The sequence below is a fragment of the Balaenoptera ricei genome, chromosome 6 (assembly GCF_028023285.1).
Source record: "Balaenoptera ricei isolate mBalRic1 chromosome 6, mBalRic1.hap2, whole genome shotgun sequence".
In the NCBI taxonomy this organism is placed as follows: domain Eukaryota; kingdom Metazoa; phylum Chordata; class Mammalia; order Artiodactyla; family Balaenopteridae; genus Balaenoptera; species Balaenoptera ricei.
In genome coordinates, this window is record NC_082644.1 from 91,048,394 (window position 1) to 91,073,854 (window position 25,461).

General features: G+C 35.7%; 2 protein-coding genes across 6 annotated transcripts in view; one reads left to right on the forward strand and one right to left on the reverse strand.

The window, feature by feature from the left end:
* The window catches only part of STX17 (syntaxin 17), a 121,769-nt gene extending 120,036 nt beyond the window's left edge, over window positions 1–1,733 (forward strand). For all 5 annotated transcript variants that reach the window (XM_059925171.1, XM_059925173.1, XM_059925170.1 and 2 more), the window contains exon 11: window positions 1,405–1,733. In XM_059925171.1, the coding sequence (XP_059781154.1) occupies window positions 1,405–1,478 (74 nt within the window). In that variant the 3' untranslated portion in view covers window positions 1,479–1,733. The remainder of the gene's footprint in view (window positions 1–1,404) is intronic.
* Window positions 1–25,461, reverse strand: part of ERP44 (endoplasmic reticulum protein 44) — an 88,989-nt gene that overhangs the window by 26,264 nt on the left and 37,264 nt on the right. Inside the window, exons 4-7 of the mRNA XM_059925169.1 lie at window positions 24,845–24,960; window positions 4,896–5,080; window positions 4,057–4,172; window positions 1,195–1,252 (exon numbers count right to left, since the gene is read on the reverse strand). Coding sequence (XP_059781152.1) covers window positions 1,195–1,252; window positions 4,057–4,172; window positions 4,896–5,080; window positions 24,845–24,960 — 475 coding nt within the window. The remainder of the gene's footprint in view (window positions 1–1,194; window positions 1,253–4,056; window positions 4,173–4,895; window positions 5,081–24,844; window positions 24,961–25,461) is intronic.

The window sequence follows — 25,461 nt, forward strand, 5'->3', positions numbered from 1 at the left end:
TATCCATTCATCTGTCGATGGATATTTAGGTTGTTTCCATATCTTGGCTATTGTAAATAGTGCTGCTATGAACATAGGGGTTCGTGTCTTTTTTGAATTATGGTTTTGTCTGGGTATATGCCCAGGAGTGGGAGTGCTGGATCATATGGCAACTCTATTTTTTGTTTTTTAAGGAACCTCCATATTGTTTTCCATAGTGGCTGCACCAATTTACATTCCCACCAACAGAGTAGGAGGGTTCTCTTTTCTCCACACCCTCTCCAGCATTTGTTACTTGTAGACTTTTTAATGATGGCCATTCTGACTGGTGTGAGGTGGTAAGGAAGGTGGCAGATTTGACATTAAAACAGTCTCATTCCAGAGCCTGTGCTCTTAACAAGAAAACTACACTGAGAGACACATAGATTCTGATAATCCAGAGATGGTCACACTATGTAAGCTATTATTAAAGAAATACAATTGCAGAGAATACAGGCAAATACCTATATGAATTCAAAATAGGAAATGAGCTTTCTAAGCAAAAAATTCATTCATATGACTACAGAAAAGTTGAAAACTTCAGTGTCAAAATGCCACAAAAAAAACACATTAAAATGAAAACTATGAATTAAAAAAAAAATCCATAGGTTTCTATTTGTGTGTGTGTGAAAATTGCAATGACAGACCGTTAGGTCAATTTGGGGTGACAATACTGTGATTTCTGTCTCTCTTTTTTGTGGCTACCATCACCTGGGCCTAAACAGCTACTTCTAAGTTTAGACACACCTAACTTCTTAGCCAAGGGTTAAAAACAACCTAGCACTCCTTAGTATCTGGCAAGTACCAGGTGAACTTATACCCCAGGAGATTTGGGAGCTTGGCTAGTCTCACTCAAGTTGGAGTGATGATCACAGACCACTGAAGCCTTTTTTAAAATTTGAGTCCCAGGCCAAAGGCAAAACAGAGAGGTGAAAAAGGCCTGGGGATCAAGGGATCTCTAGTCCCAGCTCTGCCACTAAATGCCTGTGTGACTTTAGGCTTGTGTCCTCATCTTTACTTTGAAAGGTTTGGATTAGCACAAAATGATGCCTTAAGGTTCCTTCCTATATTAAAACTTTATGATTCTGTGAACATTAACATGTACAAAACTACAGATAATACTATATATGTACTTAAATTATATTAAAAACTATACACTAAGAAATAGCAACTTACCCCTGGTGGTTTGTAGATTATGTTGTCTCCACTGTATCTTTCTGGTTTTGAAACAGCTCTAATGGAAAGAGAGAAGCAGTAATAATATTTTTTAAGAAAACTAATGGCAGCAATATACCTGAATGAAGCAGAATTCCCTAGCTGTTTTGCAACATATGAACTATAACAACTTGAAATATATACTTGTCCATCTTCTTTTCTACTTATAAGATTATGCAATACCGGGCTTCCTTGGTGGCACAATGGTTAAGAATCCACTGGCCAATGCAGGAGACACGGATTAGAGCCCTGGTCCAGGAAGATCCCACATGCCACGGAGCAACTAAGCCTGTGCGCCACAACTACTGAGCCTGCGCTCTAGAGCCCGCGAGCCACAACTACTGAGCCCATGCGCTGCAACTACTGAAGCCTGCACGCCTAGAGCCTGTGCTCCACAGCAAGAGAAGCCACCACAATGAGAAGCCCGCGCACCACAACGATGAGTAGCCCCCGCTCACCGCAACTAGAGAAAGCCCACGTGCTGCAACAAAGACCCAACACAGCCATAAATAAATAAATAAATAAATAAATAAATAAATAAATAAATAAGAAAGCATACATTTAAAGGAAAACAAAAGCATACATTTAAAGGAAAAATTTAATACGAGGCAGATTTTTTTAAAGGGAAATTTTAGTTAGCTGTTTTTGTGACTCAGTATTTTATCTGTGGATTGGCAGTTTGGGCAGTAAATAGCTGTTTTTGACCCCAGATTGTTTCTAGTAACTGAGGATCAAGGTCATTGATGTAGTCACATAAACCAGTCACACAAACATATTATCTGCTTATTAAGTCAGACTCAACCATGAATTCTTTTTTATTTTTAAAACCAAAACTTCTAAAATAAAAAAATAGATGAAATAACCTACACATCATTAGAATATAGTTCCATAAATAACTAATTTTTTGTTTATTTGTTTACTATTTCCCATGCCTGGTACAGGCACGTAATAGGTGAATAAATATTTGGTGAGTGAATTCTACAACAAATTCTAAGTCAAAATGGGTAACTTTTTCTCTCTCTAAATTATATTTGGATTAAATGAACCCTGATTTATCTCCAGGTTCTGACTACAGTAGTTAGGAGATAGGGGCAAGCAGTGCTAAACTAGATTGATGACACTGGAACAGAAAGGAAGAACATGCTCCATTCATTCATTCACTATTTACTATGTGCTTCCTTTGTACCAGCTATGTTCTTGGCACTTGGTACACAGCAGGGAACAAAACTGACAACATGCTCTCATGGAGCTTCCATTTTTGTGGGGAAAGACAAGCAACTAGATATTTTTATCTTGGGTGGTTAAAAACAAACCAAAAAAAGGTGCTATGAAGAAAAATAAGTGGATAAAGAATGACAAGTTGGATGATGTTAGTGCTATTTTATATACAGCTATCAGGAAAGATCTTTCTGATGAGATGATATCTGGACAAAGCACTTTGGATAGAGACAGTAAGGGCAAAGGCTCTGCTGCAGAAGTGTGCTTGCAGTGTTTGAGGAATAGCAAGGGGCCTGCGTGGCTGGAAACAGTATTACAAAAAGCATGGGGGAGAAGTTCTTTCGTTATTTACTCTGTACAACAATCTTCAAAAAACACTGATAATGTTTACAATAAAACACACATAAAAAGCCTATAGAAGCATTTAAAACAAGGAAAAAGGTCACAAAATGAAGAGGACATAGTATGCCAGAAATCTGGGCTCTACTCAAGATAGGTACCACAATAGAGTCTACCAGTTATAGACCAAAGAAAAGAGAAAAATAATATTGTATAACGTCAAAGGATGGGGGAAGATAACCTCCAATGAGAAGAAAGAGTCAAAGACAGAACCATAAGAATGATTCCATTTTGAAAGAGAAAGAAAAAAAAACAAGATAAAGCCAGAGAAGTCAGAAAGGTAAGGATCAAACCAGGGAGTTCAACATAAAGTGTAGACACAGCAGAAAAAGGACAGGGTAGTTGAGGGTCACATCCTTCAGAGAAATTGAAGAGGATTAAGATTGAAAAAAGGCCACTGGATTTGTTAATTAAGAAGTCACTTCGTGACTGTGTAGAGAGAAGTTTCTTTAGGGTAATGGAGGTGAAAGTTAGCTTCCAGGAGTTTAAGGTATTTTAACTGGTTAAAGTATGAGAAATTCAAGGTAGCCAAGCAAAACTAATCTCCGAAAAAAAATTGAGAATGAAAAGAAAGAGATGAGATTATAGCTCAAGAGATAGAAGGGACAGATCAGGAAAGAGAATCATGTTTTTGGAAAAGGAAAGGAGTTCATGAAAAGGGTCAGGTTGAAAACATGAGAAAGCAAGGACAACTGATGGATCAAAGCCCCAGAGGATTTTGAAGGGACAATTACAAGGAAACAAGTAAAGAGGTTAGCAGTGGAAAGGAACATTGTTCCTCTGAGACAGGGAAGGGAGAAGAAAAGGTGGTGGAGAGCCAGAGATGAGTAAAGATGATGAAGTTCATGGTCATTAGCGAGAAACACTGTGTTGTTTCAGTTTGGAAACCCCACAGGTTAATAAGCATTTTTTGTGACACAGGATAGTGTTAGTAAATGAGCTGAACAAAAGTATGAGAGTTAACTTGTCCAACCTTTTCCTCTTACCCACATTTTGAAATAGAATATAGTATAGAAAGAATAATTAACAGACTTAAACTCTTAGAAAGAGGTCAGAGATAGGTGTAAAAATTTGTTGGTGACTTTAAGAGGACTGAGATAATCTTTGGAGAGGTCATCTTCAGAAAACGACCACACACAACAAGAATTTTAACACGACAGCTGAGCTGACCTGACCCACTGACACACTCTCAGTTAGGCTACTTACCCAAATGCAGCTAGAAAGGCACAATCATCATGCAAAATATTTGCTACTCTTTCAAAAACTCTATAGTTTTCTGAATCCTTCTGCTCAAAATATCCAATGATATTTCTTTTGCTGCGCTGTAAAATAAAGTATGTAATTACTTTATAAACATACATAGTTCTTTAAGAATAATGTTATTTCATTTACCCAGCTGCTGTTCAATTATCTCCAAATGAAGTATGACTATAAATGCATAATTGGCTTTTAACACCTAGTCCAAAACTATTAAAGATTACATTAGGTCGAAAACAGTCTTAACTATCATCTAATATAATAATTTCCTTCCAGCATTTTATTTTATTTAAAATTTCAAGAAATACATAACTGTTTAATCAGTGACAGTCCTTCCTAAACAAGATGACTAATTCTAAGATGTGTTAAAATAATACATCAATTCGTAACGTGTGACTGTTGGTAGAGACTCCACCGTGGGTCTCTCACACTTCTACATAAGGGTCTCCAGTAAGCAAACTACGGAAACTTTGGTTGTGTATGCCTGACATTAACTTCTATTTCTTCATAATTCAGGCTACCCTTTGCCCTCAATTAATTCAAATTAGTGCGACTTTATTGTATTGCTATATACATTTTATCCAAAGGTTCAGTAAAATATTAGCATTTCCCTTGAGAATTAATTCAAGAAAACTTCAACTTGTTAAGTATATATATATATATATATATATATATATAAAATCCACTGCAATGAACTATAAGAAAATGCCAGATTCTTTGATTGCATAAGAATTTGTTTACATTAATCAGGCAGGCTTCATTTGATCCAGCAAAAGTTAATGACTTACATCAAGAGTGGTGATTTCTGCTAAGTCATGAAGTTCTTGAATGGGGTCACTTTTTTGTTGCCTGATGTAATCTGCAAGTGCTTTCACTGATCGCTGACCCCTGTATTCTCTCTTCATCATCATCCCATTACGAAACAATTTGAGGGTTGGGTATTTGCTTATCCTATATCTCTGGGCTATATCAGCTAAAAGAATGAAAAAAAAAAATTAATGTCACCCTCAAACTTAGTCTGAGTGGGCCCATTAGCCCAACAGTCAAAAACCTTACAATTATTTAGGGAGAACATTTTGGTTCATATAATTCTTTTCCAGTATTAGAGAAAAAAAGAGTTTATACTGATTAAGAGGCCAGGCTCCAGACATATATTACCTGGTTTAAATCCCAAAGCTATTTACTGTATGTGTGAACTTGTAAGGTGCATCAACTCTCCATGCCTTAGTTTCTCATCTGTAGGGATAATAATTTCTACTACATAAAGTTGTTTTAAGGACTAAATGAGACAATACAAATGCATGACAGAGTAAACTCTAAATAAATGTCAGTATTATTATAGATACAGTCTAGAAAAAAATTGGAATGTACAAAATTCCAATTTTGAAAACAGTAATTCAAGTCACTTTATATTGTGAGGATCTCTTACAGTATTTAATAAAAGGGAATTAAATGTAAATTAAAATCACTCTTAAAGGCTAAAAACTAATATTAGATTCTTTGCTAGTAGAAGAATTTATAATCCCACATATGCAAATTTTGTGTAAGCTAATACAATTAAGAGCAAAACTCAGCAGTATACACTAAAAAAAAAATCCCTTTATTATGACCTATGGGTATACTCTCACACAAATCATTAAAATTAGGATTTATAGCCTCAAAATAAGAAACTAGGTAAAAATATATGCTGATCTCACTTTTAGGAATCACAATTACTAAGATACTGACTCAATCAGAATGGAAAAGCCTTTAAATTTTTCTGCTGTTATTTCCAAGAGGTAGCAAATAGGAGAAATCAATGGTTTCTAGACATTGGTAAAGCTCAAATGTCATGCTAGTCACATGTATGAGAATGATAAAAGATACACTACTTTTTTAGAGTGAAGGGGACCTGAGAGAGCACAAGTAGCTTAAAACAGATGAAAAGAAGAATTTTTTTAACTGAGTTTTAAAATGAGGGCAGAATTCTAAAATGGTGGCAAAAAAAAAAAAAAAACACATGAAAATTCTCTAGCCCCACCTCCATTCCTAGTAGTTACAAAACAAAAACAAAACAAACAGAACTGCAATAAACTCTGTTAACCATCTTAATTTTCTAGGAGATTAGATGGTAGAAACAACTGTACCAGAGGGTACATACGTATATGTGTGCTGACAGTTTCACAGGTGTATACATAGGTCGAACTTAACTTGTACATTTTACAGTTAATTCTAGGTTAGCTATACCTCAAAAAAGATTTTTAAAAATCTAAATGAGTACTGACTATACAAAACAACAACAATAATTATGCCTTATGGAGTTTGACACAAATTAAAATACATAATAACAACAACATATAAACTGGGGGAGGGGATGTAAGCAGAAGGTTAATGATTCTAAGTATTCTAAGGTCTTTACACTGCCTAGGAAGAGGTAAAAGTTCTTATACTGTTTCGATAAGTCAAGGTTGCATTTTTTCCTAAGATAAGAAATCAAAGAATACTAAAATGGTGTATTAGAAGTTAAGGATGGAATATGTATTCTCAGAAGGGGGTTTGGAGAAAAGACTATGTAATTAAGATCACATAACACTTTGTTAAACTCCATGGAGGATTTATAAAGGGGAAATATACTTGACTATTAAAATTCTTTAAACAGAAGACAGATATGAGCAAACAGACAGAACCACTGGTCATACATGAGATCGAGGAGAATATTTTATTCACCAAATCACAGAAATCTGAAATAATATTAAGATACCTTAATATACAAGTATTTAAATAGACATTAATCTGTTTGGTTTAGGAGTTAATACTTTTTGAAGCAGAACACTAGTGGATATATCAGCCATAAGCCCTTTTTCAACCTGATAAATTAATGAGAAAACGTGTCTTTGAGGTGTTGTAAAAATGGTGGTTCTATTACCTGATCAAGGAATTAATTAGATTAAACTGGTACTACAAATTCAGGGGTAAGAGTGGTTCTATAAGCAAGTAGAAGTCTTTTAAGATAAACAGAGGCACCTGTTATAAGGCAAAGGCCACAAAGGCTTAGGCTTAAACTACTTAGTAGAAAATCAGCCCAAAGAAATAATAAAAAGTATGGAACTTTACCTTCCTAACTAAAAAACTCATTCAGTCCCCAGAACACTACACACTGAAACCTAGCATACTGTAAAATGAATTTTTGCAGTGATATATAAATGAAAAAGTTTTTAATAAAAATGCTGTTAAAATTAGGTTACATAGTTCTATAATACTAGCCAATGCTACAATGCTGTGGTCTGGAATGTGGAAAATGTCTTTTTAAAAGTTCCTATTTCCCCCAAATATCCATCAGTAGGAGACTGGTTAAATGAAGTATGGTAAACCCATACAATGAAGTAGTAGGCTGTTATATAACGGAATGAAAAAGATCTCTTTGTGCTGCTAAGGAGCAATCTCCAAGATACACTGTGTTAAGTGAAAAAAGCCAGGTGCAGAGAAGGTGAAAGAAATATGGAGAAGAAACTTGGAAAATAAGTAGGAATATACATATATGTATATATACGTGTATGTGTGTGTGTGTATATATATATGTATATGTAGATATGTATATATACATATATACACATATATATATATATATATCTTTGCGACACTACCTCCTCCAAAAAACAACATCAATGGAAGAAAATGCAAGGAGAAGTCAGGAATGGAATTCATATCTCCCTGACTATACCTTGGTTTTACAGTTTTGACTTGGGACCAAGGAAATGTTTAATAGTAAAACAAAATTAGATTAAAAAATTTTAATACTGTAATTGTTATTTTGAACTAAACACGCATAAATTATAAATAAAGCACACGAGTAATCACGCTAATGCTATTAAGAATCAAGATTTTCAGCATAAGGAAAAAAGATACAAATATAAAATTGAGGGAATTAAGTAAAAACCCTGTAATATTTAGTTTGAATTGAAACTACTAGCAAAAATTCATGATGTGTTTTTCTCTTTCAAAAATACATATTTCTAAGCTCTTTCCACTGAGAGCTTCATTGGCTAATTCTACCAAATATTTAAGGAAGAAATAATTCCATTTCCACACAAACTTTTCTTGAAAATTGAAGAGAAGGGATTACTTCCCAACTCATTCTGTGAGGCCAGCATTATTACCCTTATACCAAAACCAGACAAAGATATTATAAAAAAATTACAGACCAATATACCCAATAAAATTAGAGGACTTACACTAGTGGACTTCAACACTTACTGTAAACCTACAGGAATGTAGACAGTGTGATCCTTGCATAAAGACAGATGATAGACAAACAGATCAATGGAAGAGAGTCCAGAAACAGACCCACATATACATGTAGAAGTGATTTTTGACAAAGGTGCAAAAGTAAAATCTAACTATATGCTACTTATAAAATATACATCTAAACATAAGGATGCAAACACTTTAAAATTAAAAGGATGGGAAAAAATATTCTATATAAAACTAATCAAACAAAATCTCATATAGCTATATTAATAGTAAATATGTACACATTAAGGCAAAAAGCATTACTACAGATCAAGAAGGTCCCTTCATACTAATAAAAAGTTCAATTCCCCAGGCAGATATAACAATTCTGAATTTCTATGTGTCAAATAAAAACCTAAAAATACATAAAGTAAAAAATGACAGAACTACAAGGAAAATCTATAATGATGGTGGGAGATTATTATCACACCTCTTATAGCAACTGATATAACAAATAAAATCAATAAAATATAGAGAATTTGAACAACACAACTAAGAAACCAGAATTATTTGACAGATATATTATTCACTAGCCCAAAGCTGCAACATACACATTTTTTGCAGGTATATATATATCATATAAAAAACAAACATATGATGTATCACAAAAAAAGTCTCAACAACTTTCAAACGATTCAACTCATAATGAGAAAGTAACTTCTACATGCCATGGATCAAAGATGAAGTTACAAAGGGAAACCGGAAAATATTTTGAACTGAATGATAATGAAAAATACATATCAGAACTTGCAGCATGCAGCCAAAGCAATACTTAGAATGAAATTTATAACATTAAAATGTGTATGTTAGAGGGAAAAGGCAAAAAAACAAAAAAGTATTAATCTAAAAAAAATCATAAAAGAACAACAAAAACAAAGAAGAAAGAAGTGAATGAAAAAGATAAAAGTAGAAATTAATGAAGTGAAAAATAAATTTACAATACAAAAAACCAAAAAAGCCAAAATCTGGTTCTTTGCAAAGGCTAATATAATAAAATCAATAAAGCCCTGGAGAGACTAACCCAGAAAAAAAAAAAGAGAAAAAACACAATTTCAGGAATATAGAGGGAGTCTGCAACTCAGATAATAAGAGAATATTATCAATAACTTAATGACAGTAAGTATGGAGATTTTGATAAAATGGAAAAATTCTCACGAAACCACAACTCACCAAACCAACACTAGAAAATATAACTGGTCCTAAAATTATTAAGGAAGCTGAACCCATAATCCAAAGCCTTCTCACAAAGAAAACTCCATTCCTAGAAAACTTTACCAGCAAATTCTACCAAACATTTAAGGAGCCAATAATGCTATTTATACAACCATTCCAGAGAAAACAAAAAGAGGGGACATTTCCCAAATATGAGGTCAACATAATCTTTCTGCCAAATCTGACAAGGAAATGATGAGAAAAGAAAAATACATGTTAGTCTCAATCAAGAACATAAGATGCAAAACTTGTAAAGAAAGTATTAAAGTGAATTTAGCACTGTGAACAAAAGATAATACATCACAAGCTGGATTTAGTCTAGCACTTCAGTTTAATGCTTGAAAATCAATCAGTGTAATTCATGACATTAGCAGAATGAAAGAGAAAGGTTCTACTACTTCTCAAAAGAAACAGAAAAACATTTGGTAAAATCAACATCTACTCACACTTAAAAATTTTCAAACAAGGAATAGAAGGGAACTTCCTTAATTTAATAAAGGGTATCTAAATAAACAAATACCAAACAACTTGACAGTAAAACACTAAAAGCTATCCTGCTGATATCAAGAAAGAAATAAAAATGCTTGCCATCACTTCTACATAACACTGTACTGGAGTTCTTAGTGTAAAAAGATAAGAAAAAGAAATAAATACACATACACACACTGGTAAAGAAGTAAAATGTCATTATTTGCAGACAATCTTACTGAGTTCACAGAAAACCCAAAAGAGAATCTACAAAAGGATTTCCACTTCCAAGCAGGATATAGTAGGTAGCAGAAATCTACTGCTTCCACTGTGATGACTGGGGAAAAAACCGACTTTTTTTTTAAATCACATTTTTAAAGATACCAGAGACCATGAAACCAATGAAGACTAAATGAATTGAAATTCCAGAAAGGAAAGGACCATTCCTAAGTAAGCAAAAGCTCACTCACTGGCATTTTTTTTTCCTCTAGGTTTCCTATGCAATATTCCTTTTAGAAATTAAATCTGCAACTTGTGCAGATTTAGGGCCAAGGATTACACCTGCATAGGCAGAAAGAGAAATCAGTGAAGCTATTCATAGTACCTGGGCTGGAATGGTGGACTGAAAGGAACCCTGAAACACACAGGAAGTTTTCCCCAGAGGATATTTACTGAGTACAGGGGTGGCATAGGAAGCTGGGGACTGAGCTAAAAAGACAGAGTAAAATCTCCCATGACCTTGTAGTGCTTAGGAGAACTGTCTAATTGTATAAAGGCCTGCATCAGCATCAAATATACAACCAAGACATTTGCCAGATTTTGAAGCTGCCTAGGCAAGGAAGCATCTAGATGTTGAAAACACCATGAATTTTTAAGACAAACAGGAAGAAAGTTATTCGTGACATATATGAGACAAATTATTAATATTCAGAATATGTAAAGAACAGTTACAAAAGGACCATCAAAAAGATAAATGGGCTAAGATTATCAGTCAATTTATGAAAGAAACACAAATGGCCAATAAACATGTAAAAACATGCTCAGTTGTAATTAAGAAGTAACAAATTAAAACTACCAGAGAACACATTTGGCCCATCCTATCAGCAAAATAACAATAACTTTTTAAGAATTTTTAAAATCAATATTATCAAGCCCTATGAAGGGAAAATATATCCTACTAGGTCCAATTTAGGTGCACATTCAATGTTAATAAAGCTAAACTAGGGACTTCCCTGTTGGCGCAGTGGTTAAGAATCCACCTGCTAATGCAGGGGACACAGGTTCCATCCCTGGTCTGGGAAGATCCCACATGCTGCGAAGCAACTAAGCCCGTGCACCACAACTACTGAGCCTGCACTCTAGAGCCCGCGAGCCACAAATACTTAGCCCATGCACCACAACTACTGAAGCCCACATGCCACAAATACTGAAGCCAGCGCACTCTAGGGCCTGTGTGCCACAACTACTGAGGCCGCATGCTGCAACTACTGAAGCGTGCACATCTAGAGCCCATGCTCCAGAACAAGAGAAGCCACCGCAATGAGAAGCCCGCGCACAGCAACGAAGAGTAGCCCCTGCTCGCTGCAACTAGAGAAAGTCTGCGCGCAGCAACGAAGACCCAATGCAGCCAAAAAAAAGAAAAAAAGCTAAACTAGATTAGCTGGTGCCTGATTTGCCAAGGAATTTAATCCCCAAAGGATTTGGCAGAAAAAATATGCAATAGACCCAGAAAGAAATGAACTAGTGTAATACGAAACATCCATTTTCTATTTGTGGCCTAAGGATCAGTATGAAATTGGACAGCAAGAGGCACTGCTACAGACAATATAATGCTTTCAACTTCCTTAACTTGGTGAATTAGTGGGCATAATCGGAAAACAGTGTGCTAATAGAAAATACGCATAAACTAGAAGTGAAATAAATAAGGCTACAGATGGACTCCAGAGAGTCTTAAGTGCTAAATTAATGGAATTTGAATTTTATCCTACATGTGATAAGTAGTCACTGAGCAGCAAAGCTGGGCTTTAAAAATATTCACCTAACAGTGGTAGAGAACCAGGGAGACTAGTAAGGAAGCCACTATAATAGTCCTGGAGAAATAAGAGTCTGTGTACCAACTTAAAAGTACAACCTTTAGGTTGCCTTAAAATTCTAGTTATGGGGCTTCCCTGGTGGTGCAGTGGTTGAGAATCTGCCTGCCAATGCAGGGGACACGGGTTCGAGCCCCGGTCTGGGAAGATCCCACATGCCGCGGAGCAACTAGGCCCGTGAGCCACAATTACTGAGCCTGCGCGTCTGGAGCCTGTACTCTGCAACAAGAGAGGCCGCGACAGTGAGAGGCCCGCGCACCGCAATGAAGAATGGCCCCCACTTGCCACAACTAGAGAAAGCCCTTGCACAGAAACGAAGACCCAACACAGCCATAAATAAATAAATAAACCCAAAGTTTAAAAAAAAAAATTCTAGTTATGGATAGAAAAAGATTTAACACTTAAAGACTATTGGAGGAATAGATACTTGCTTGCTTAATTCTCAACCAACATCATGACAGCAAGTATACTGCATAATGAAGTGGCTTTTAATTATTAAGAAGCAAAAACCTGGGACTTCCCAGGTGGCACAGTGGTTAAGATTCTGCCTGCCAATGCAGGGGACATGGGTTCGAGCCCTGGTCCGGGAAGATCCCACAAGCCGTGGAGCAACTGAGCCCATGTGCCACAACTACTGAGCCTGCGCTCTAGAGCCTGCGAGCCACAACTGCTGAAGCCCGCACACCTAGAGCCCATGCTCTGCAACAAGAGAAGCCACCGCAATGAGAAGCCCATGCGCCACAACAAAGAGTAGCCCCAGCTCGCCGCAACTAGAGAAAGCCTGCGCATAGCAACGAAGACCCAACGCAGCCAAAAATAACTAAAAATTTAAAAAAGAAGCAAAAACCTTAAAATTACATTGATCAATAATCTCAGACATAAAGGTGACTTTTTACAAGCTTTGGTCAAAAGTGATTTTAAGATAATTACAGTGTGACATTTTGACAGTATAACAAAGAATGACTTAAGGGGTATAATAAATGGAGGGTTTTTTTTATTATTATTAACTGGATGGATCAAATGTTAAAATGGATGTCAAAGGAATTATAAATTTAAGAAGGTTAACATCTCGCTGACTGGAAAATTAGCACATACTTTTGCTTCAGTGGTCACTTACTTTGCCTTGATGGGTTCTGCCTGCCAGCCTGCCTGCCTAATGCCCAGCAAGGTTCCAAATGGGAAAATGCCTCTCCTCTTGTCTCAGCTATGTCCCTCCCTGCTATGATTATCCATGTCAGATAGTAAAAGAGGCAGATGATTTCAACAGGAAGGTCTTACTGTTCTGGTTCCAGGATAAAGACCACTGCCGCCTATGTACTTTTTCCATTCCCAAACCATGCCCTCCCACAATGTGGTAAAAAAAACAAAACAAAACAAAAACACAACAGCAAAATAAAACCCTAAACAGAAAAATTACAAACAAAGCCTATAAGCTTACTCAGGATTCAGACTAAACCTGCTCATCCAAGTTCTATTTTATGCACATGAATTCTTCACTGTATATTTTCTTTTCTTTTTTTTTTTTTACTGAAATATAGTTGACATATAACATTGTATATAAGTTTAAGGTGTACAACATGTTGATTTGCTACATTTCTATATTGCAATATTACAATATGGTCCTCATTGTAGTGTTAGCTAGCACTCCTATCACTTTACAAAATTATGATTTCTTTTTTTGTGGTAGGAATAATTAAGATCCAGTCTCTTAGTAAGTTTGATGTTAATACAATATTGTTGTCTATAATTATTTTCCTATTCTTAATGTCTCATTTGTGTATAGCTCTTATAAAAACTTCTCAATTTCTAATGTGGAAGGTTCAAGTTGCATTGGAAGGCAGACAAGTGTGAGTAACTCTGGTATTTGGGAGCAAGTGCTGCCTAATTCAAGGACAATTACAAAGTACATTCCTAAAAATGTTTGTGGGAGTCAATGTTCTGCACTGGCCAGCAAATAATGTAAGAACGTCTCTTGCTCAGTGCCATACAGCCTATAGCCACTGGAGGGCAGCAGAGAACCTGGTCCCACCAGGGGCAGATGGATGGGACTTCCTACATCTAAGGCAGCATGACCACCAGAGAGAGTGATGAATTCTCTCAAACTCTCCAAAAGAGGCTGCATAAGATTAGATAAAGTGATATCATGATCCATAGTTGAAGCAAAGGCAAGTTTCAATTGTGTGTGTGTGTGTGTGTGTGTGTGTGTAGAAATTTTGGAAAACACAATTACAAAAAAAGGAAACAACCACTTGTAATCCAACTACCACTGGGGAAAACCACTATTAACATTTTGGTTATATCTTGCTGACTTTGAATAAAAGCTGCTTAACTAGCAGTTGACATGTTTCAATTGAGAAAAAATGAACTCTAAGGTTAGTCAAACAGTAAGGTCTCAGCATCAATACTTGCAGAATGGGTATGAGCAGCTTGGAAGAAAATCCTAGAAAAAGTAGAGTAACACTCTTTAATCAAGAGTGTTACCAACACTCTTAATGGCACAGAAGTCAATAAATATTGTGTGGAAAACCACAAAAATCAATGACTCAGAATTGGTAAGTGATTGAACAAGAGTCAGATTCTGAAAGTGAAACTGTTTCAGGATTACTTGAATAAGTTATTTCCCTTTTTAGGTACACAAATGAATGATATGACAAAAAATCTGTATCTAAGTAATTCTCAAATAGTTCTTATGATAGACATAAAAATCCTAAGTGATAAGAAAGCATTGTGCTATAGTTCAATTTTTCTCAGTTTTTTTTCAGTTACAGATAAAAGTGTGCCTTATAATCAGTGACAAGTAAACTTGACAAAATACTGCAAAAAATACTTAACCGTATGTTGAGAGATAATGATATAACCTATTTAAAGTATTTAACAAAGCACCTGTAAAACTAATAGTTCATAAATGCTGGCTACTATTTACCCATCCATCTATTCAATAACTATAAATAAACACCGATTATGTGCTAGACACCCCAATCCAGTGCTAGGGATAGAGGGGTAAAAAGATAAGGTTCTTGCTCTTATAGAGCTTACATTTTATCATTATTATTATTATCATTAATATTACTACTGCTGCTACTACTACTTCTAATTGTTTCCACAGACTAGAATCCTAAATGAAATTCTTAAAACTCTTAATGTATAACACATGTAACAAAAAGATATACCAGTTTGGATTCCCTAAGATCAGTATAAAAGAAATCCTCTAATAAGTCCATAATAAATATGTCTTCACCAGAGATGTAGAGATTCCTTTTATGGGACCCCCAGCTGGGAGAAACTAAAAGGGCAATTGTCAGATCTGTGACAAATATGAAACACAGTACCCGTCCTCTGCAGGGTAAGTGGGGACACAGCGGCCATCACAGGACATAAATGCTCTCTGGGCTGTAGGAGGGAGCTGCTCCTCTATCTGTACCTTGACTCTGTCTCTTTAATTGCCCTGACTTCCTTTTCCTTTTTCTCTTCCTCTACTTCTCTTCTACTTTGTCTGTTCCTTACCTTAAATACAACAGATGGAGAAGTTAGGGGCTTAGGAGGTGAACTAAATTTTACCACTAGATGAGGGTTTTTCAAGCTACAAGATTTACACTGGGATTTCAAAAAAATATAGCTAAGCTTAAATAGTTGGAAGCTTCCTGATGTCATTCCAGCAACAGTCTAAGTTTAAAATTCTCTTACAGTTTCCAACTTTTTTTGGGGAAGGCGGTAGAGTGGGGAAGGGAAATCAAAGCTGCTGCAAGCAGCTCATACACAGAAACAAAAGGGCTGACTGAGTGAAATGAGCCTGTTATATCCACTCTTGCCTTCTCTCCTTCTCCAGTTCCAAGTTCTCAGCCTATTTACCTGAACCTTTCAACAAAGAAAGTCCTAGGAAGGGCAGATAACGAAGTGAGATAAAGGTAGGGCAGAAAGCACTCCATGGGATGCTGCTATGTGGAAGAGACAGAGATAGAAAGAAATGCGGGCAGCAAACCTAGAATTATGTACTGAGATGGCTTTTCCTGATCAACTAGTAAACTGGCGTGGAGGACAACTCCAAAAGGAGGCCCAGCAGGTTCTAAGGGATGAGTACATGCATTGCCTCCCACAGGGGCTGCTTTGAAAATACTCGGCATGTTTTACGAAAATTAGTGCCATTACATTTTTATATTGTTATATAATTATGTTGTTTGTTTCTTCACTTTATGGTCTCACCTCATCCTCAATTCTTAAGTAGTACTGATAAAGAAAAGAACTATAACACCGCACTGGCAGAAATTCCCAAATGCAAGACAATATACCAGATTTGTGGCTAAGATAGACAGATTTCACAACTAAATTCAGACATGTGTCACACCTCAATTCGAGCTTGCCAAATGTTAAGAAGCAGTACATAGTCATTAAAGATTTTAAAAATTCAATGCAAGCAAAGCGTGGCTCATTCATTTTGCCACATTAATTTCTTCCAGGAACCTTGTTGGGTTTTATCAAGTCTTTCAGCATTTATTGATAGGATAAGCTGGTTTTCCCCATTTTAGGTACTGATGGGATTTATTCTATTTCCTAACATTAAGCCATCTTTGTGTTACTGGCATTCTACTTGGTAATGGGAGAATATTCACAAAAGGCACATCTACCTTCCATAGTACCCAGTGGTAACGCAGACATGCTACTGTCCAGGAGATGGCAACTTATGAGGGAAGGCAGTTCATGACCAACAAAATGCCTTCAACTGCCATCCCTGCACACAGGAGGTTTTCACTAAGAAATCGAGACAGCCACAGAGAGAACCAGGGCTCAGTTTCCAAAAGCCATCAAGTGGCTCTAAGTATTCTTCAAAATGCCAGTAAAAGTCTATTCAAGGAAATTCTCTTTAAATTCAATAATCATGTTGAAGGTTACTTATCATAGTGAAAGTAACAGAAATTAGAATTAACAGTATCACAGTACACCTGTACAGTGCAGATTTCAAGCTTCTTTCACACATATTCTCTCAAAAACTCTAAAGCAACAAGGTGCTCCTCCCTCTTTTCCAAACCAGACAAATTACAGGTTCAGTGACTTTTTATAACAGCTTTCTATTTTGAAAATTTTCAAACTTAAAAAAAGATGAAAAAGTAATATAATGAGCACCTGTATGCCCTCACCTGGATTTAACATTTTACCACATTTTGTTACCATATCCCTCTTTCTCACCACACACACACACACACACACACACACACACTTTTTATGGCGAGTCCTAAATCAAGTTTAGCGATTTTTTTGTTTTTTTAGATAACTTGCCCAACTGTATATGACTTAGTATTAAGTAGTAGGCCTCTGGTACCAGAACAAAGGATTCTACCTTAGTAGAGGGTTGGGCCACACAGTATAGAAACAATAATACCACATATAAGTAATTACATTTTTGTTTATATACTGACTCAATAGGGATAATTTAAACAGACTATTACATTACTCATAACAAACATTTTGTCCTTTTTTTTTTTTGGCCATGCAGCGCAGCATGCTGCATCTCAGTTCCCCGAACAGGGATCAAACCAGCCCCCTGCAGTGGAAGCGCAGAGTCTTAACCACTGGACCGCCAGGGAAGTCCCCTTGAGTCATTTTTATGCAGGAACTGGGTGAGTTCTCAGTTTCCATGAGAAACCTCAATTTAAATTACTTTACTTTGACCTTCAAAATAGTATAGTTACCTGATAAAAGCTGTATACTGCTGGCAACAAGTCTGGTTCCCCCCATTTACTATGTAACCTTGGTAACCTTGGTAAATCACTCAGCCTCTCTAAGTCTTTCAGTGTCTTCATCTATAAAATGATAATATACTCTAGCTCTCTGAAAGTCCAATGTTCATTACCACCTCAGAAACTTCACACCTACTCCTCCGTTTGTCTAAAACACTCTTCTTCCCTTATTTCCCTTAAAAGCTCCTACTCTTCCTTCAGGTCTTGTATCATTGCCTCAAGAGAGGACCTTTCTATGCCCCTAGACTAAGTCAGACTTATTATCTCATAGCACCCAAAACATTCCCTTCAAAACAGTTATCCCGATAGGCAATTGTGTATTTATTGCTCTTGCCTTTCTGGGTGTGCTTGGCTCACTGCTATATCTCTAGAACCTCCCACATTGCATTATAAAGGGTAGGCATATTAAAAAAAATGTTGTGGAATAAATGAGTAACACTATCTCAGTGGTGAAGATAACTGAAATAATACATTCAAAAAGCATGCCTAACTCCAAGTAAGCACTACATAAACAGTAGTTTTTCCCAGCAATTTGACTAGAAACTTTTTACAGGACCTTTTCCAAGAAATAACACTATTACTATGAGTGGAGGTTCTGGGTGACACACTGAGCCAGAAGCAAGAGAGACAGACTTAAGTATCAGAAGGCAGGACAGAGTGGGTTGCCACAATGCCAGACAAGTGATTAATAAGAACACATATGTGAGCAGGATGATATCCTGATTCTGAGGTCACCTTCTGGTTCTGCTAGGAAGCTTCATAGAGAACTTCTGCCTGACAGAAACTAATCGTGAAGCAGCAAGTAGGTACACTTGGCTGGAAAGAATACTGTAAGGAAATAAAGACCATAAGAAGTAAAACTTTTATTTGCAAACAGTATAATTGCCTAAGTAGAAAATCCTATGGGATCTACATAAAACTTATTAGAACTAATAAGTACCAGTGTACAAGATCATTATACAAAAATCAATTGTATTTCTATATACTAGCAACAAACAACAGAAATAAAAATTTTAGTTTTGACAAATGTACCATGGTAATGTAAAATGTCAACATTAGGGTAAACTGGGTAAGGAGTATAAGGGAACTCACTGTATTATCTTTGCAACTTTTCTATATCTCTACATTTGTTCCAAAAATAAAAAGTTTATTTTAAAAATATCATTTACAACAGCATCAAAAAATAAAGTGATAAATCTGACAGAGATGTGAAAAGACATGTAGACTAAAACATTGCTGAAAACTGCAAAACATTGCTAAGAGAAATTGAAAAGACCTAAATAAATGGGGAGATATACAATGTTCATGAATTAGAAGATTCAATAGTGTCAAAATGACAGTTCTCCACAAAGTTGTCTAAGGATGCAAAGTAATCCCAATTAAAATCCCAGCAGTCTTCCCCCCAACACCCCCTTTGGCTAAAAATTAACAAGCTGATTCTAAAAGTCATACAGAAATCCAAAGCAACTAGAGTAACCAAACCACTTTGAAAAAAATTGCAAAGTTGGAAGATTTACACTAATGACTTCAAGACTTACTATAAAGCTACAGTAATCTAGAAAGTGTGGTATTGGTGTAAACATAGACAAATAAACAAATAAATCATAGACAAATATATCCAGTACAGAATAGAGACTAGAAATAGATCCACATATATATAGTCAGTTGATTTTAACAAAGACGCAAAGTTAGTTATTGAAGAAAGGATAGTCTTTTCAATAAATTATGTCAGAACAACTTGATAACTATTTGCAAAAAATGCATTCCAATCCATACATTGTACCACATGTAAAAATTAACTCCAAATGCATAATAGACCTAAATGTAAAACTTCACACTATAAAATGTATGAAAGAAAACATAGCAGAAAATCTTTCGGATCTTGGGTGAGGCAAAGATTTCTGAGATACAGAATTTAAAAATATAATCCATTTTTTAGAAGGATAAATTGTACTCCATCAAAATTAAGAGTATATACCCTTCAGAAGATACTCTCAAACAAAACTGGAGATCTCACACTTCCTGATTTCAAAACTTATTACAAAGCTACAGTAATAAAAACAGTGTGGTACTGGCATAAAGATAGACATATTGACCAATGGAACACAACAGAGAGCCCAGAAATAAACCCTCACATATATGGTCAAATGAATTTTGACAAGGGTGTCAAGTCATTCAATAGGGAAAGGACAGTCCATCAACAAATGGTGTTAGAAAAGCTGAATGTCCACATGCAGAAGAATGAAACTGGATCCTTACCTTGTACCATATACAAAAATTAATTTGAAATGGGTAAAGACCTAAACATACCACCTAAATGATTAATACTCTAAAAAGAAAATAGGAGAGGAAAGATTCATGACATTGGATTTGCAATCATTTCGTGGATATGACACCAAAAGCAAAGGCAACAAATATAAAATCAGATTAACTGAACATCAAAATTTAAAACTTCTGTGCAAAGGACATAATCAACAGAGTGAAAAGGCACCCTACGGAATGGAAGAAAATATTTATAAACCCTATTATCTGATAAAGGGTTAATGTCTAGAATATACAAAGAACACCTACAACTCAACAACAAAAAATAAACGGATTAAAAAATGAGCAAAGGACTCAAACAGATTTTTCACCAAAGAAGGTATACAAATGGCCAAGCAGCACATGAAAAGATGCTCAACATTACTAATCACTAGGGAAATGCAAATCAAAACCAGGATCAAATATCACTTCACACCCTTCAGGATGGCTGTTATCTCAAAAACAGAAAATAAGTGTTGGCAAGGATGTGGAGAAATTAGAACCCTTGTGCACTGCTGGCAGGAATATAAAAATTGGTACAGCTGCTTTGGAAAGCAGTATTGTGGTTCCTCAAAAATTAAAAAATAGAACTATCATACGATCCAGCAATTCCACTTCTGGGTATATATCTGAAGGAAATGAAAACAGTGTGTTAAAGAGATATCTGCACCCCTATGTTCACAGCAGCATTATTTACAATAGCTAGGACATGGAAACAACCTAAGTGTCCATCGATGGATAAATGGATAAGGAAGTTGTAGGATAGCCATACAACAGACTATCATTCAGCCATCACATGGAAGGAAATTCTGACACATGTGACAACATGGACAGGACATTATGTCCTTTTTTTTTTAAAAAAAAAAGGAGCATATGTCCTTCAGGACATTATGCTAAGTGAAATAAGCCTGCCACAAAAAGACAAATGCTGTATGATTCCACTTTTACCAGGTATCTAGAATAGTCAAATTCATAGAAAAATAAAGAGGAATGGTGGTTACCAGGAACTAGGGGGAGGGGGAAATAGGGAGTTGTTTAATGAGTATAGCATTTAAGTTTCACAAGATGAAGTTCTGGGGACTGGTTGTACAGCAGTGTGAATATACTTAATGTTACTGAACTGTACAATTAAAAATGGTAAAGATGGTAAATTTTATGCTCTGTGTATTTTAGCACAAAGACACTCTTAAGAGAGTAAAATGGGAGAAAAAGATCTGCAAATTACACATGTAAAAGAGAACTTGTATAAAGAGTTCTCAAACCCCAGTAAGAATTTATTATAAGAAATTATTACACCTGTTAATAATTTAACAAATATGCTAAATTAAAAAGATTGACCATACCAAATGTTGGTAAGAATATGGAACAACTTGAACACTCATACACTGCTAGTAGATGTGTAAAATAACACAAGTACTTCGGAAAACAGTTTGGCAGTTTCTTAAAAAGTTAAATATACACCTACCATAAGGACCCATATATTTCACACCTAGGTATTTGCCCAGGATAAATGAAAGCATGTGTACAAAGAGTCGTACCTGAATGTTCATAGCAGCTTTATTTATAATAGCCTGAAAATGGAAATGACCCAAATGTCTGTCAACAGGTGAATAGTTTAACAAATTATAGTATATAGCCATACAATGGAATGCCACTCAATAATAAAAATGAATAATATATGTAACCATCTCAAAATAACCATGCTGAGTCAAGAACAACAACAACAACACACACACACACACACACAAAGAACACATGATGTATGACTTCACTTATATAAAATCCTAGAAAATACAAACTAATCTATAGTAACAGAAAGCAGTTTCATGGTCCCCTGAGGATTGACAGGGGAAGAGAGGGACCACAAAGGAGCACAAGCAAAATTTGGGGGATGAGAGATATGTTGACATCTTGACTGTGATCATGGTTTCACAGCTGCATACATGTGTCAAAACATTAAGTTGTATAATTTAAGCTTGTACAGTTTATTATATGTCAATTATACTTCAATAAATCTTTTTTTTTTTTTAAAAAGCAAATCCTACCAAAGAACAATGTGCCTAACAGGCATTTCTCTCCCGACCACAGGACTCTTACGGTCCTTCCAGTTCAAAACCTCTATAATTCAACTGGCACATGAGGGGCTACCCAAAGTACAGTCTGTCATACAATCTCAAAGAAAGAGTGGAAAACATGAACAAATCATCAATAAGGATTTCACAATGTCACTTTAAAAAGTGAAGAATTACACAGAAGGGAAAAAATATTTAGAGAAAATACACAATGTCTCAGATATAACTTTCATTAGTAAAAAACTAATTTTGTCAATATCTCTGGTGGATAAAAAAAACATCTTAACTATGGCTATTTACTCCCATTAAAAAAAGAACTTAATTACTAGCAATGATGTCAGATTTATCTCATATGTTAATATGTTTAGAAGTAGAATAAATGATATGTATTGTTCAACAATAGTTAATTTTTCTTTCTAATAACTGTAAGCTTGAGAGCATAATTTCAGATCTTATACTCCAAATTCAATGAAAGTAGGCACTGTTGTCTGTACTGTAATGTCTAATTAAATACATAAAGAACAGAAAAATCTGAAATAAGAGTCCACACCAAAAACATCATGTTCTCTGTCAGTGAAAGGTGGGAGGAAAGATCCAGAAAGCAGTGTGGAAATGCAGGCCATGCTTGCACTGACAACCTTTTATTGCTCCCTTCATCGTATCTAGTTATGAACGATGGCAGACAGAAATGTGAGGTATGGCTTATAAGATTTTGAAATGCTCTGCTGTTAGCCGTTTCTGGAATTTTTTTACCAGAAAATCCCCAAAACGTTTGTTGAATTAAACAGAAAAGAAGCAAATAGGTCTAGGAAGGCATTTGGTCAGGAGTTCTGGATTCTAAGCCTGCCATGACTAGATACTAGGCTGTATGACATTGGTTAAGCCACTTTATTTCCATTTCCTCATCAGCAAAGTGAAAAGTTAGTGTACACACACACACACACACACACACACACACAGAAATTCTACTTGTCAGGTGAAATGTAAAGGATACGAAATTTGCACAATGGGACTGTTCCATAATTCAGGACAACTTATCAATAACTCAATGCAACAAGCTTTCATTTTTTTTTTAATTGGAGTAAAATTGCTTTACAATGTTGTGTTGGTTTCTGCTGTACAATGAAGTGAATCAGCTATATGTATACCTATATCCCCTCCCTCTTGGACCTCTCTCCCACTGCCCTCCACCCCACCCATCTAAGTCGTCACAGAGCACCAAGCTGAGCTCCCTGTGCTATACAGCAGGTTCCCACTAGCTATCTATTTTACACATGGTAGTGTATTTACGTAAAACCTAATCTCCCAATTTGTTCCACCCTCCCCTTCCCACCCTGTGTCCACATGTCAGTTCTCAACATCTACGTCTCTATTCCTGCCCCACAAATAGGTTCATCTGTACCATTTTCCTAGATTCCACATATATGCGTTAACATACGATATTTGTTTTTCTCTTTCTGGCTTACTTCACTCTGTATGACAGACTCTAGTTCCATCCACATCTCTACAAATGACCCAATTTTGTTCCTTTTTATGGCTGAGTAATATTCCATTGTATATATGTACCACATCTTCTTTATCCATTCATCTATCATTTGACATATAGGTTGTTTCCATGTCCTGGCTATTGTAAATAGTGCTGCAATGAACACTGGGGTACATGTGTCCTTTTGAATTATGGTTTTCTCAGGGTATATGCCCAGTAGTGGGATTACTGGGTCAAATGGTAAATCTGTTTTTAGTTTTTTAAGAACTTCCATACTGTTCTCCACAGTGGCTGTATCAATTTACATTCCCACCAACAGTGCAAGAGGGTTCCCTTTTCTCCACACCCTCTCCAGCATTTATTGTTTGTAGATTTTTTGATGATGGCCATTCTGACTGGTGTGAGGTAATACCTCACTGTAGTTTTGATTTGCATTTCTCTAATAGTTAGTGATGTTGAGCATCTTTTCATGTGCATCTTGGCCATTTGTATGTCACACACACACACAAACACACACACACACACAAATTCTACTTGTCAGGTGAAACGTAAAGGATAGGAAATTTGCACAATGGGAGTGTTCTGTAATTCAGGGCAACTTACCAATAACTCATTGCAACAAACTTTTTATCAGTAACTACAGCAAATTACACCTCAAAGACAGTCTAAGACAATCTTAGTATAATCTTTTAAACAACAGAAACCACCCCAAAATCTGAGATTGTTTTATCTGAAATGACTACAAATAGTATTTTTGCATGATTCTAAAACTAACAGAAATCCTTTTCTTTCCTAAAACTATATTTCAATTTTATTTATTGATTTTGGTATTTGCTTTGGTAGAAAACCAAAATGATTTACTACCTATATGCTTGCCCTACTATATTTTAATGAAAAAAAATTTTTTAGTCCCTCACACAGGCACAATGGAAAGTAGTGTTTAAGTACATAAAGATTAAATATTAACATTTTAACCAAGGTCACTAGAACATTTTGGCTTGTTCTCTACTTAAAACAGAGCATTAAAAAAAAAAAAAAAGTGTGTGTGTGTGTGTAGGAGAGGTGGGGACAGGACAGTTTCTTCCCGACTTCCTATAAGGTACTTACAGTGCTGATCACAATCAACTCTGGCAAACACTACTTGATTTTCATTTGGATATTCTTCCTTAATGACATTGGAAGCTTCCTCAAAAATTGGGTGCAACATCTGGCTGAAACGACACCTATGCACAGAGGAGGATACCAATTAAAACTGAAAATCAGAAGCAATAAAATTTTATTGATATTTCTGTTGTTATCCATTCATATTTAGCATATTACAATAAACAGAATTAACAATCACACTGTTAATTCAGGAATCCTGATGTCATTCATTGGAGAGGAAAACAATTTTGAATTCAAAGACTATTCCATTTCAAAGACTGGACAGATAATTTAAAGATTCTGGTTTTTTTCACTGGAAGAAAATGGCCAATATTATGGAGCACAAAGCTAAGGACCTCTCACAGAGGCAATGAAACAAGTCTGAAATAAGCCCTCTAAGATGTATCTACCTGGACTTGTAACTACTAAGACTCAGGCATTTATGAAGGAAATTAGTTTTCTCCAAATAATGAACATACTTTTAGACTACAAGATCTTTAAAATGGTAAGTTTATTGCAAATATTAGACTGATTCACCTGACAAGTTCAGTCAAATCTCATAGGCAAGTTAGCATACTAAA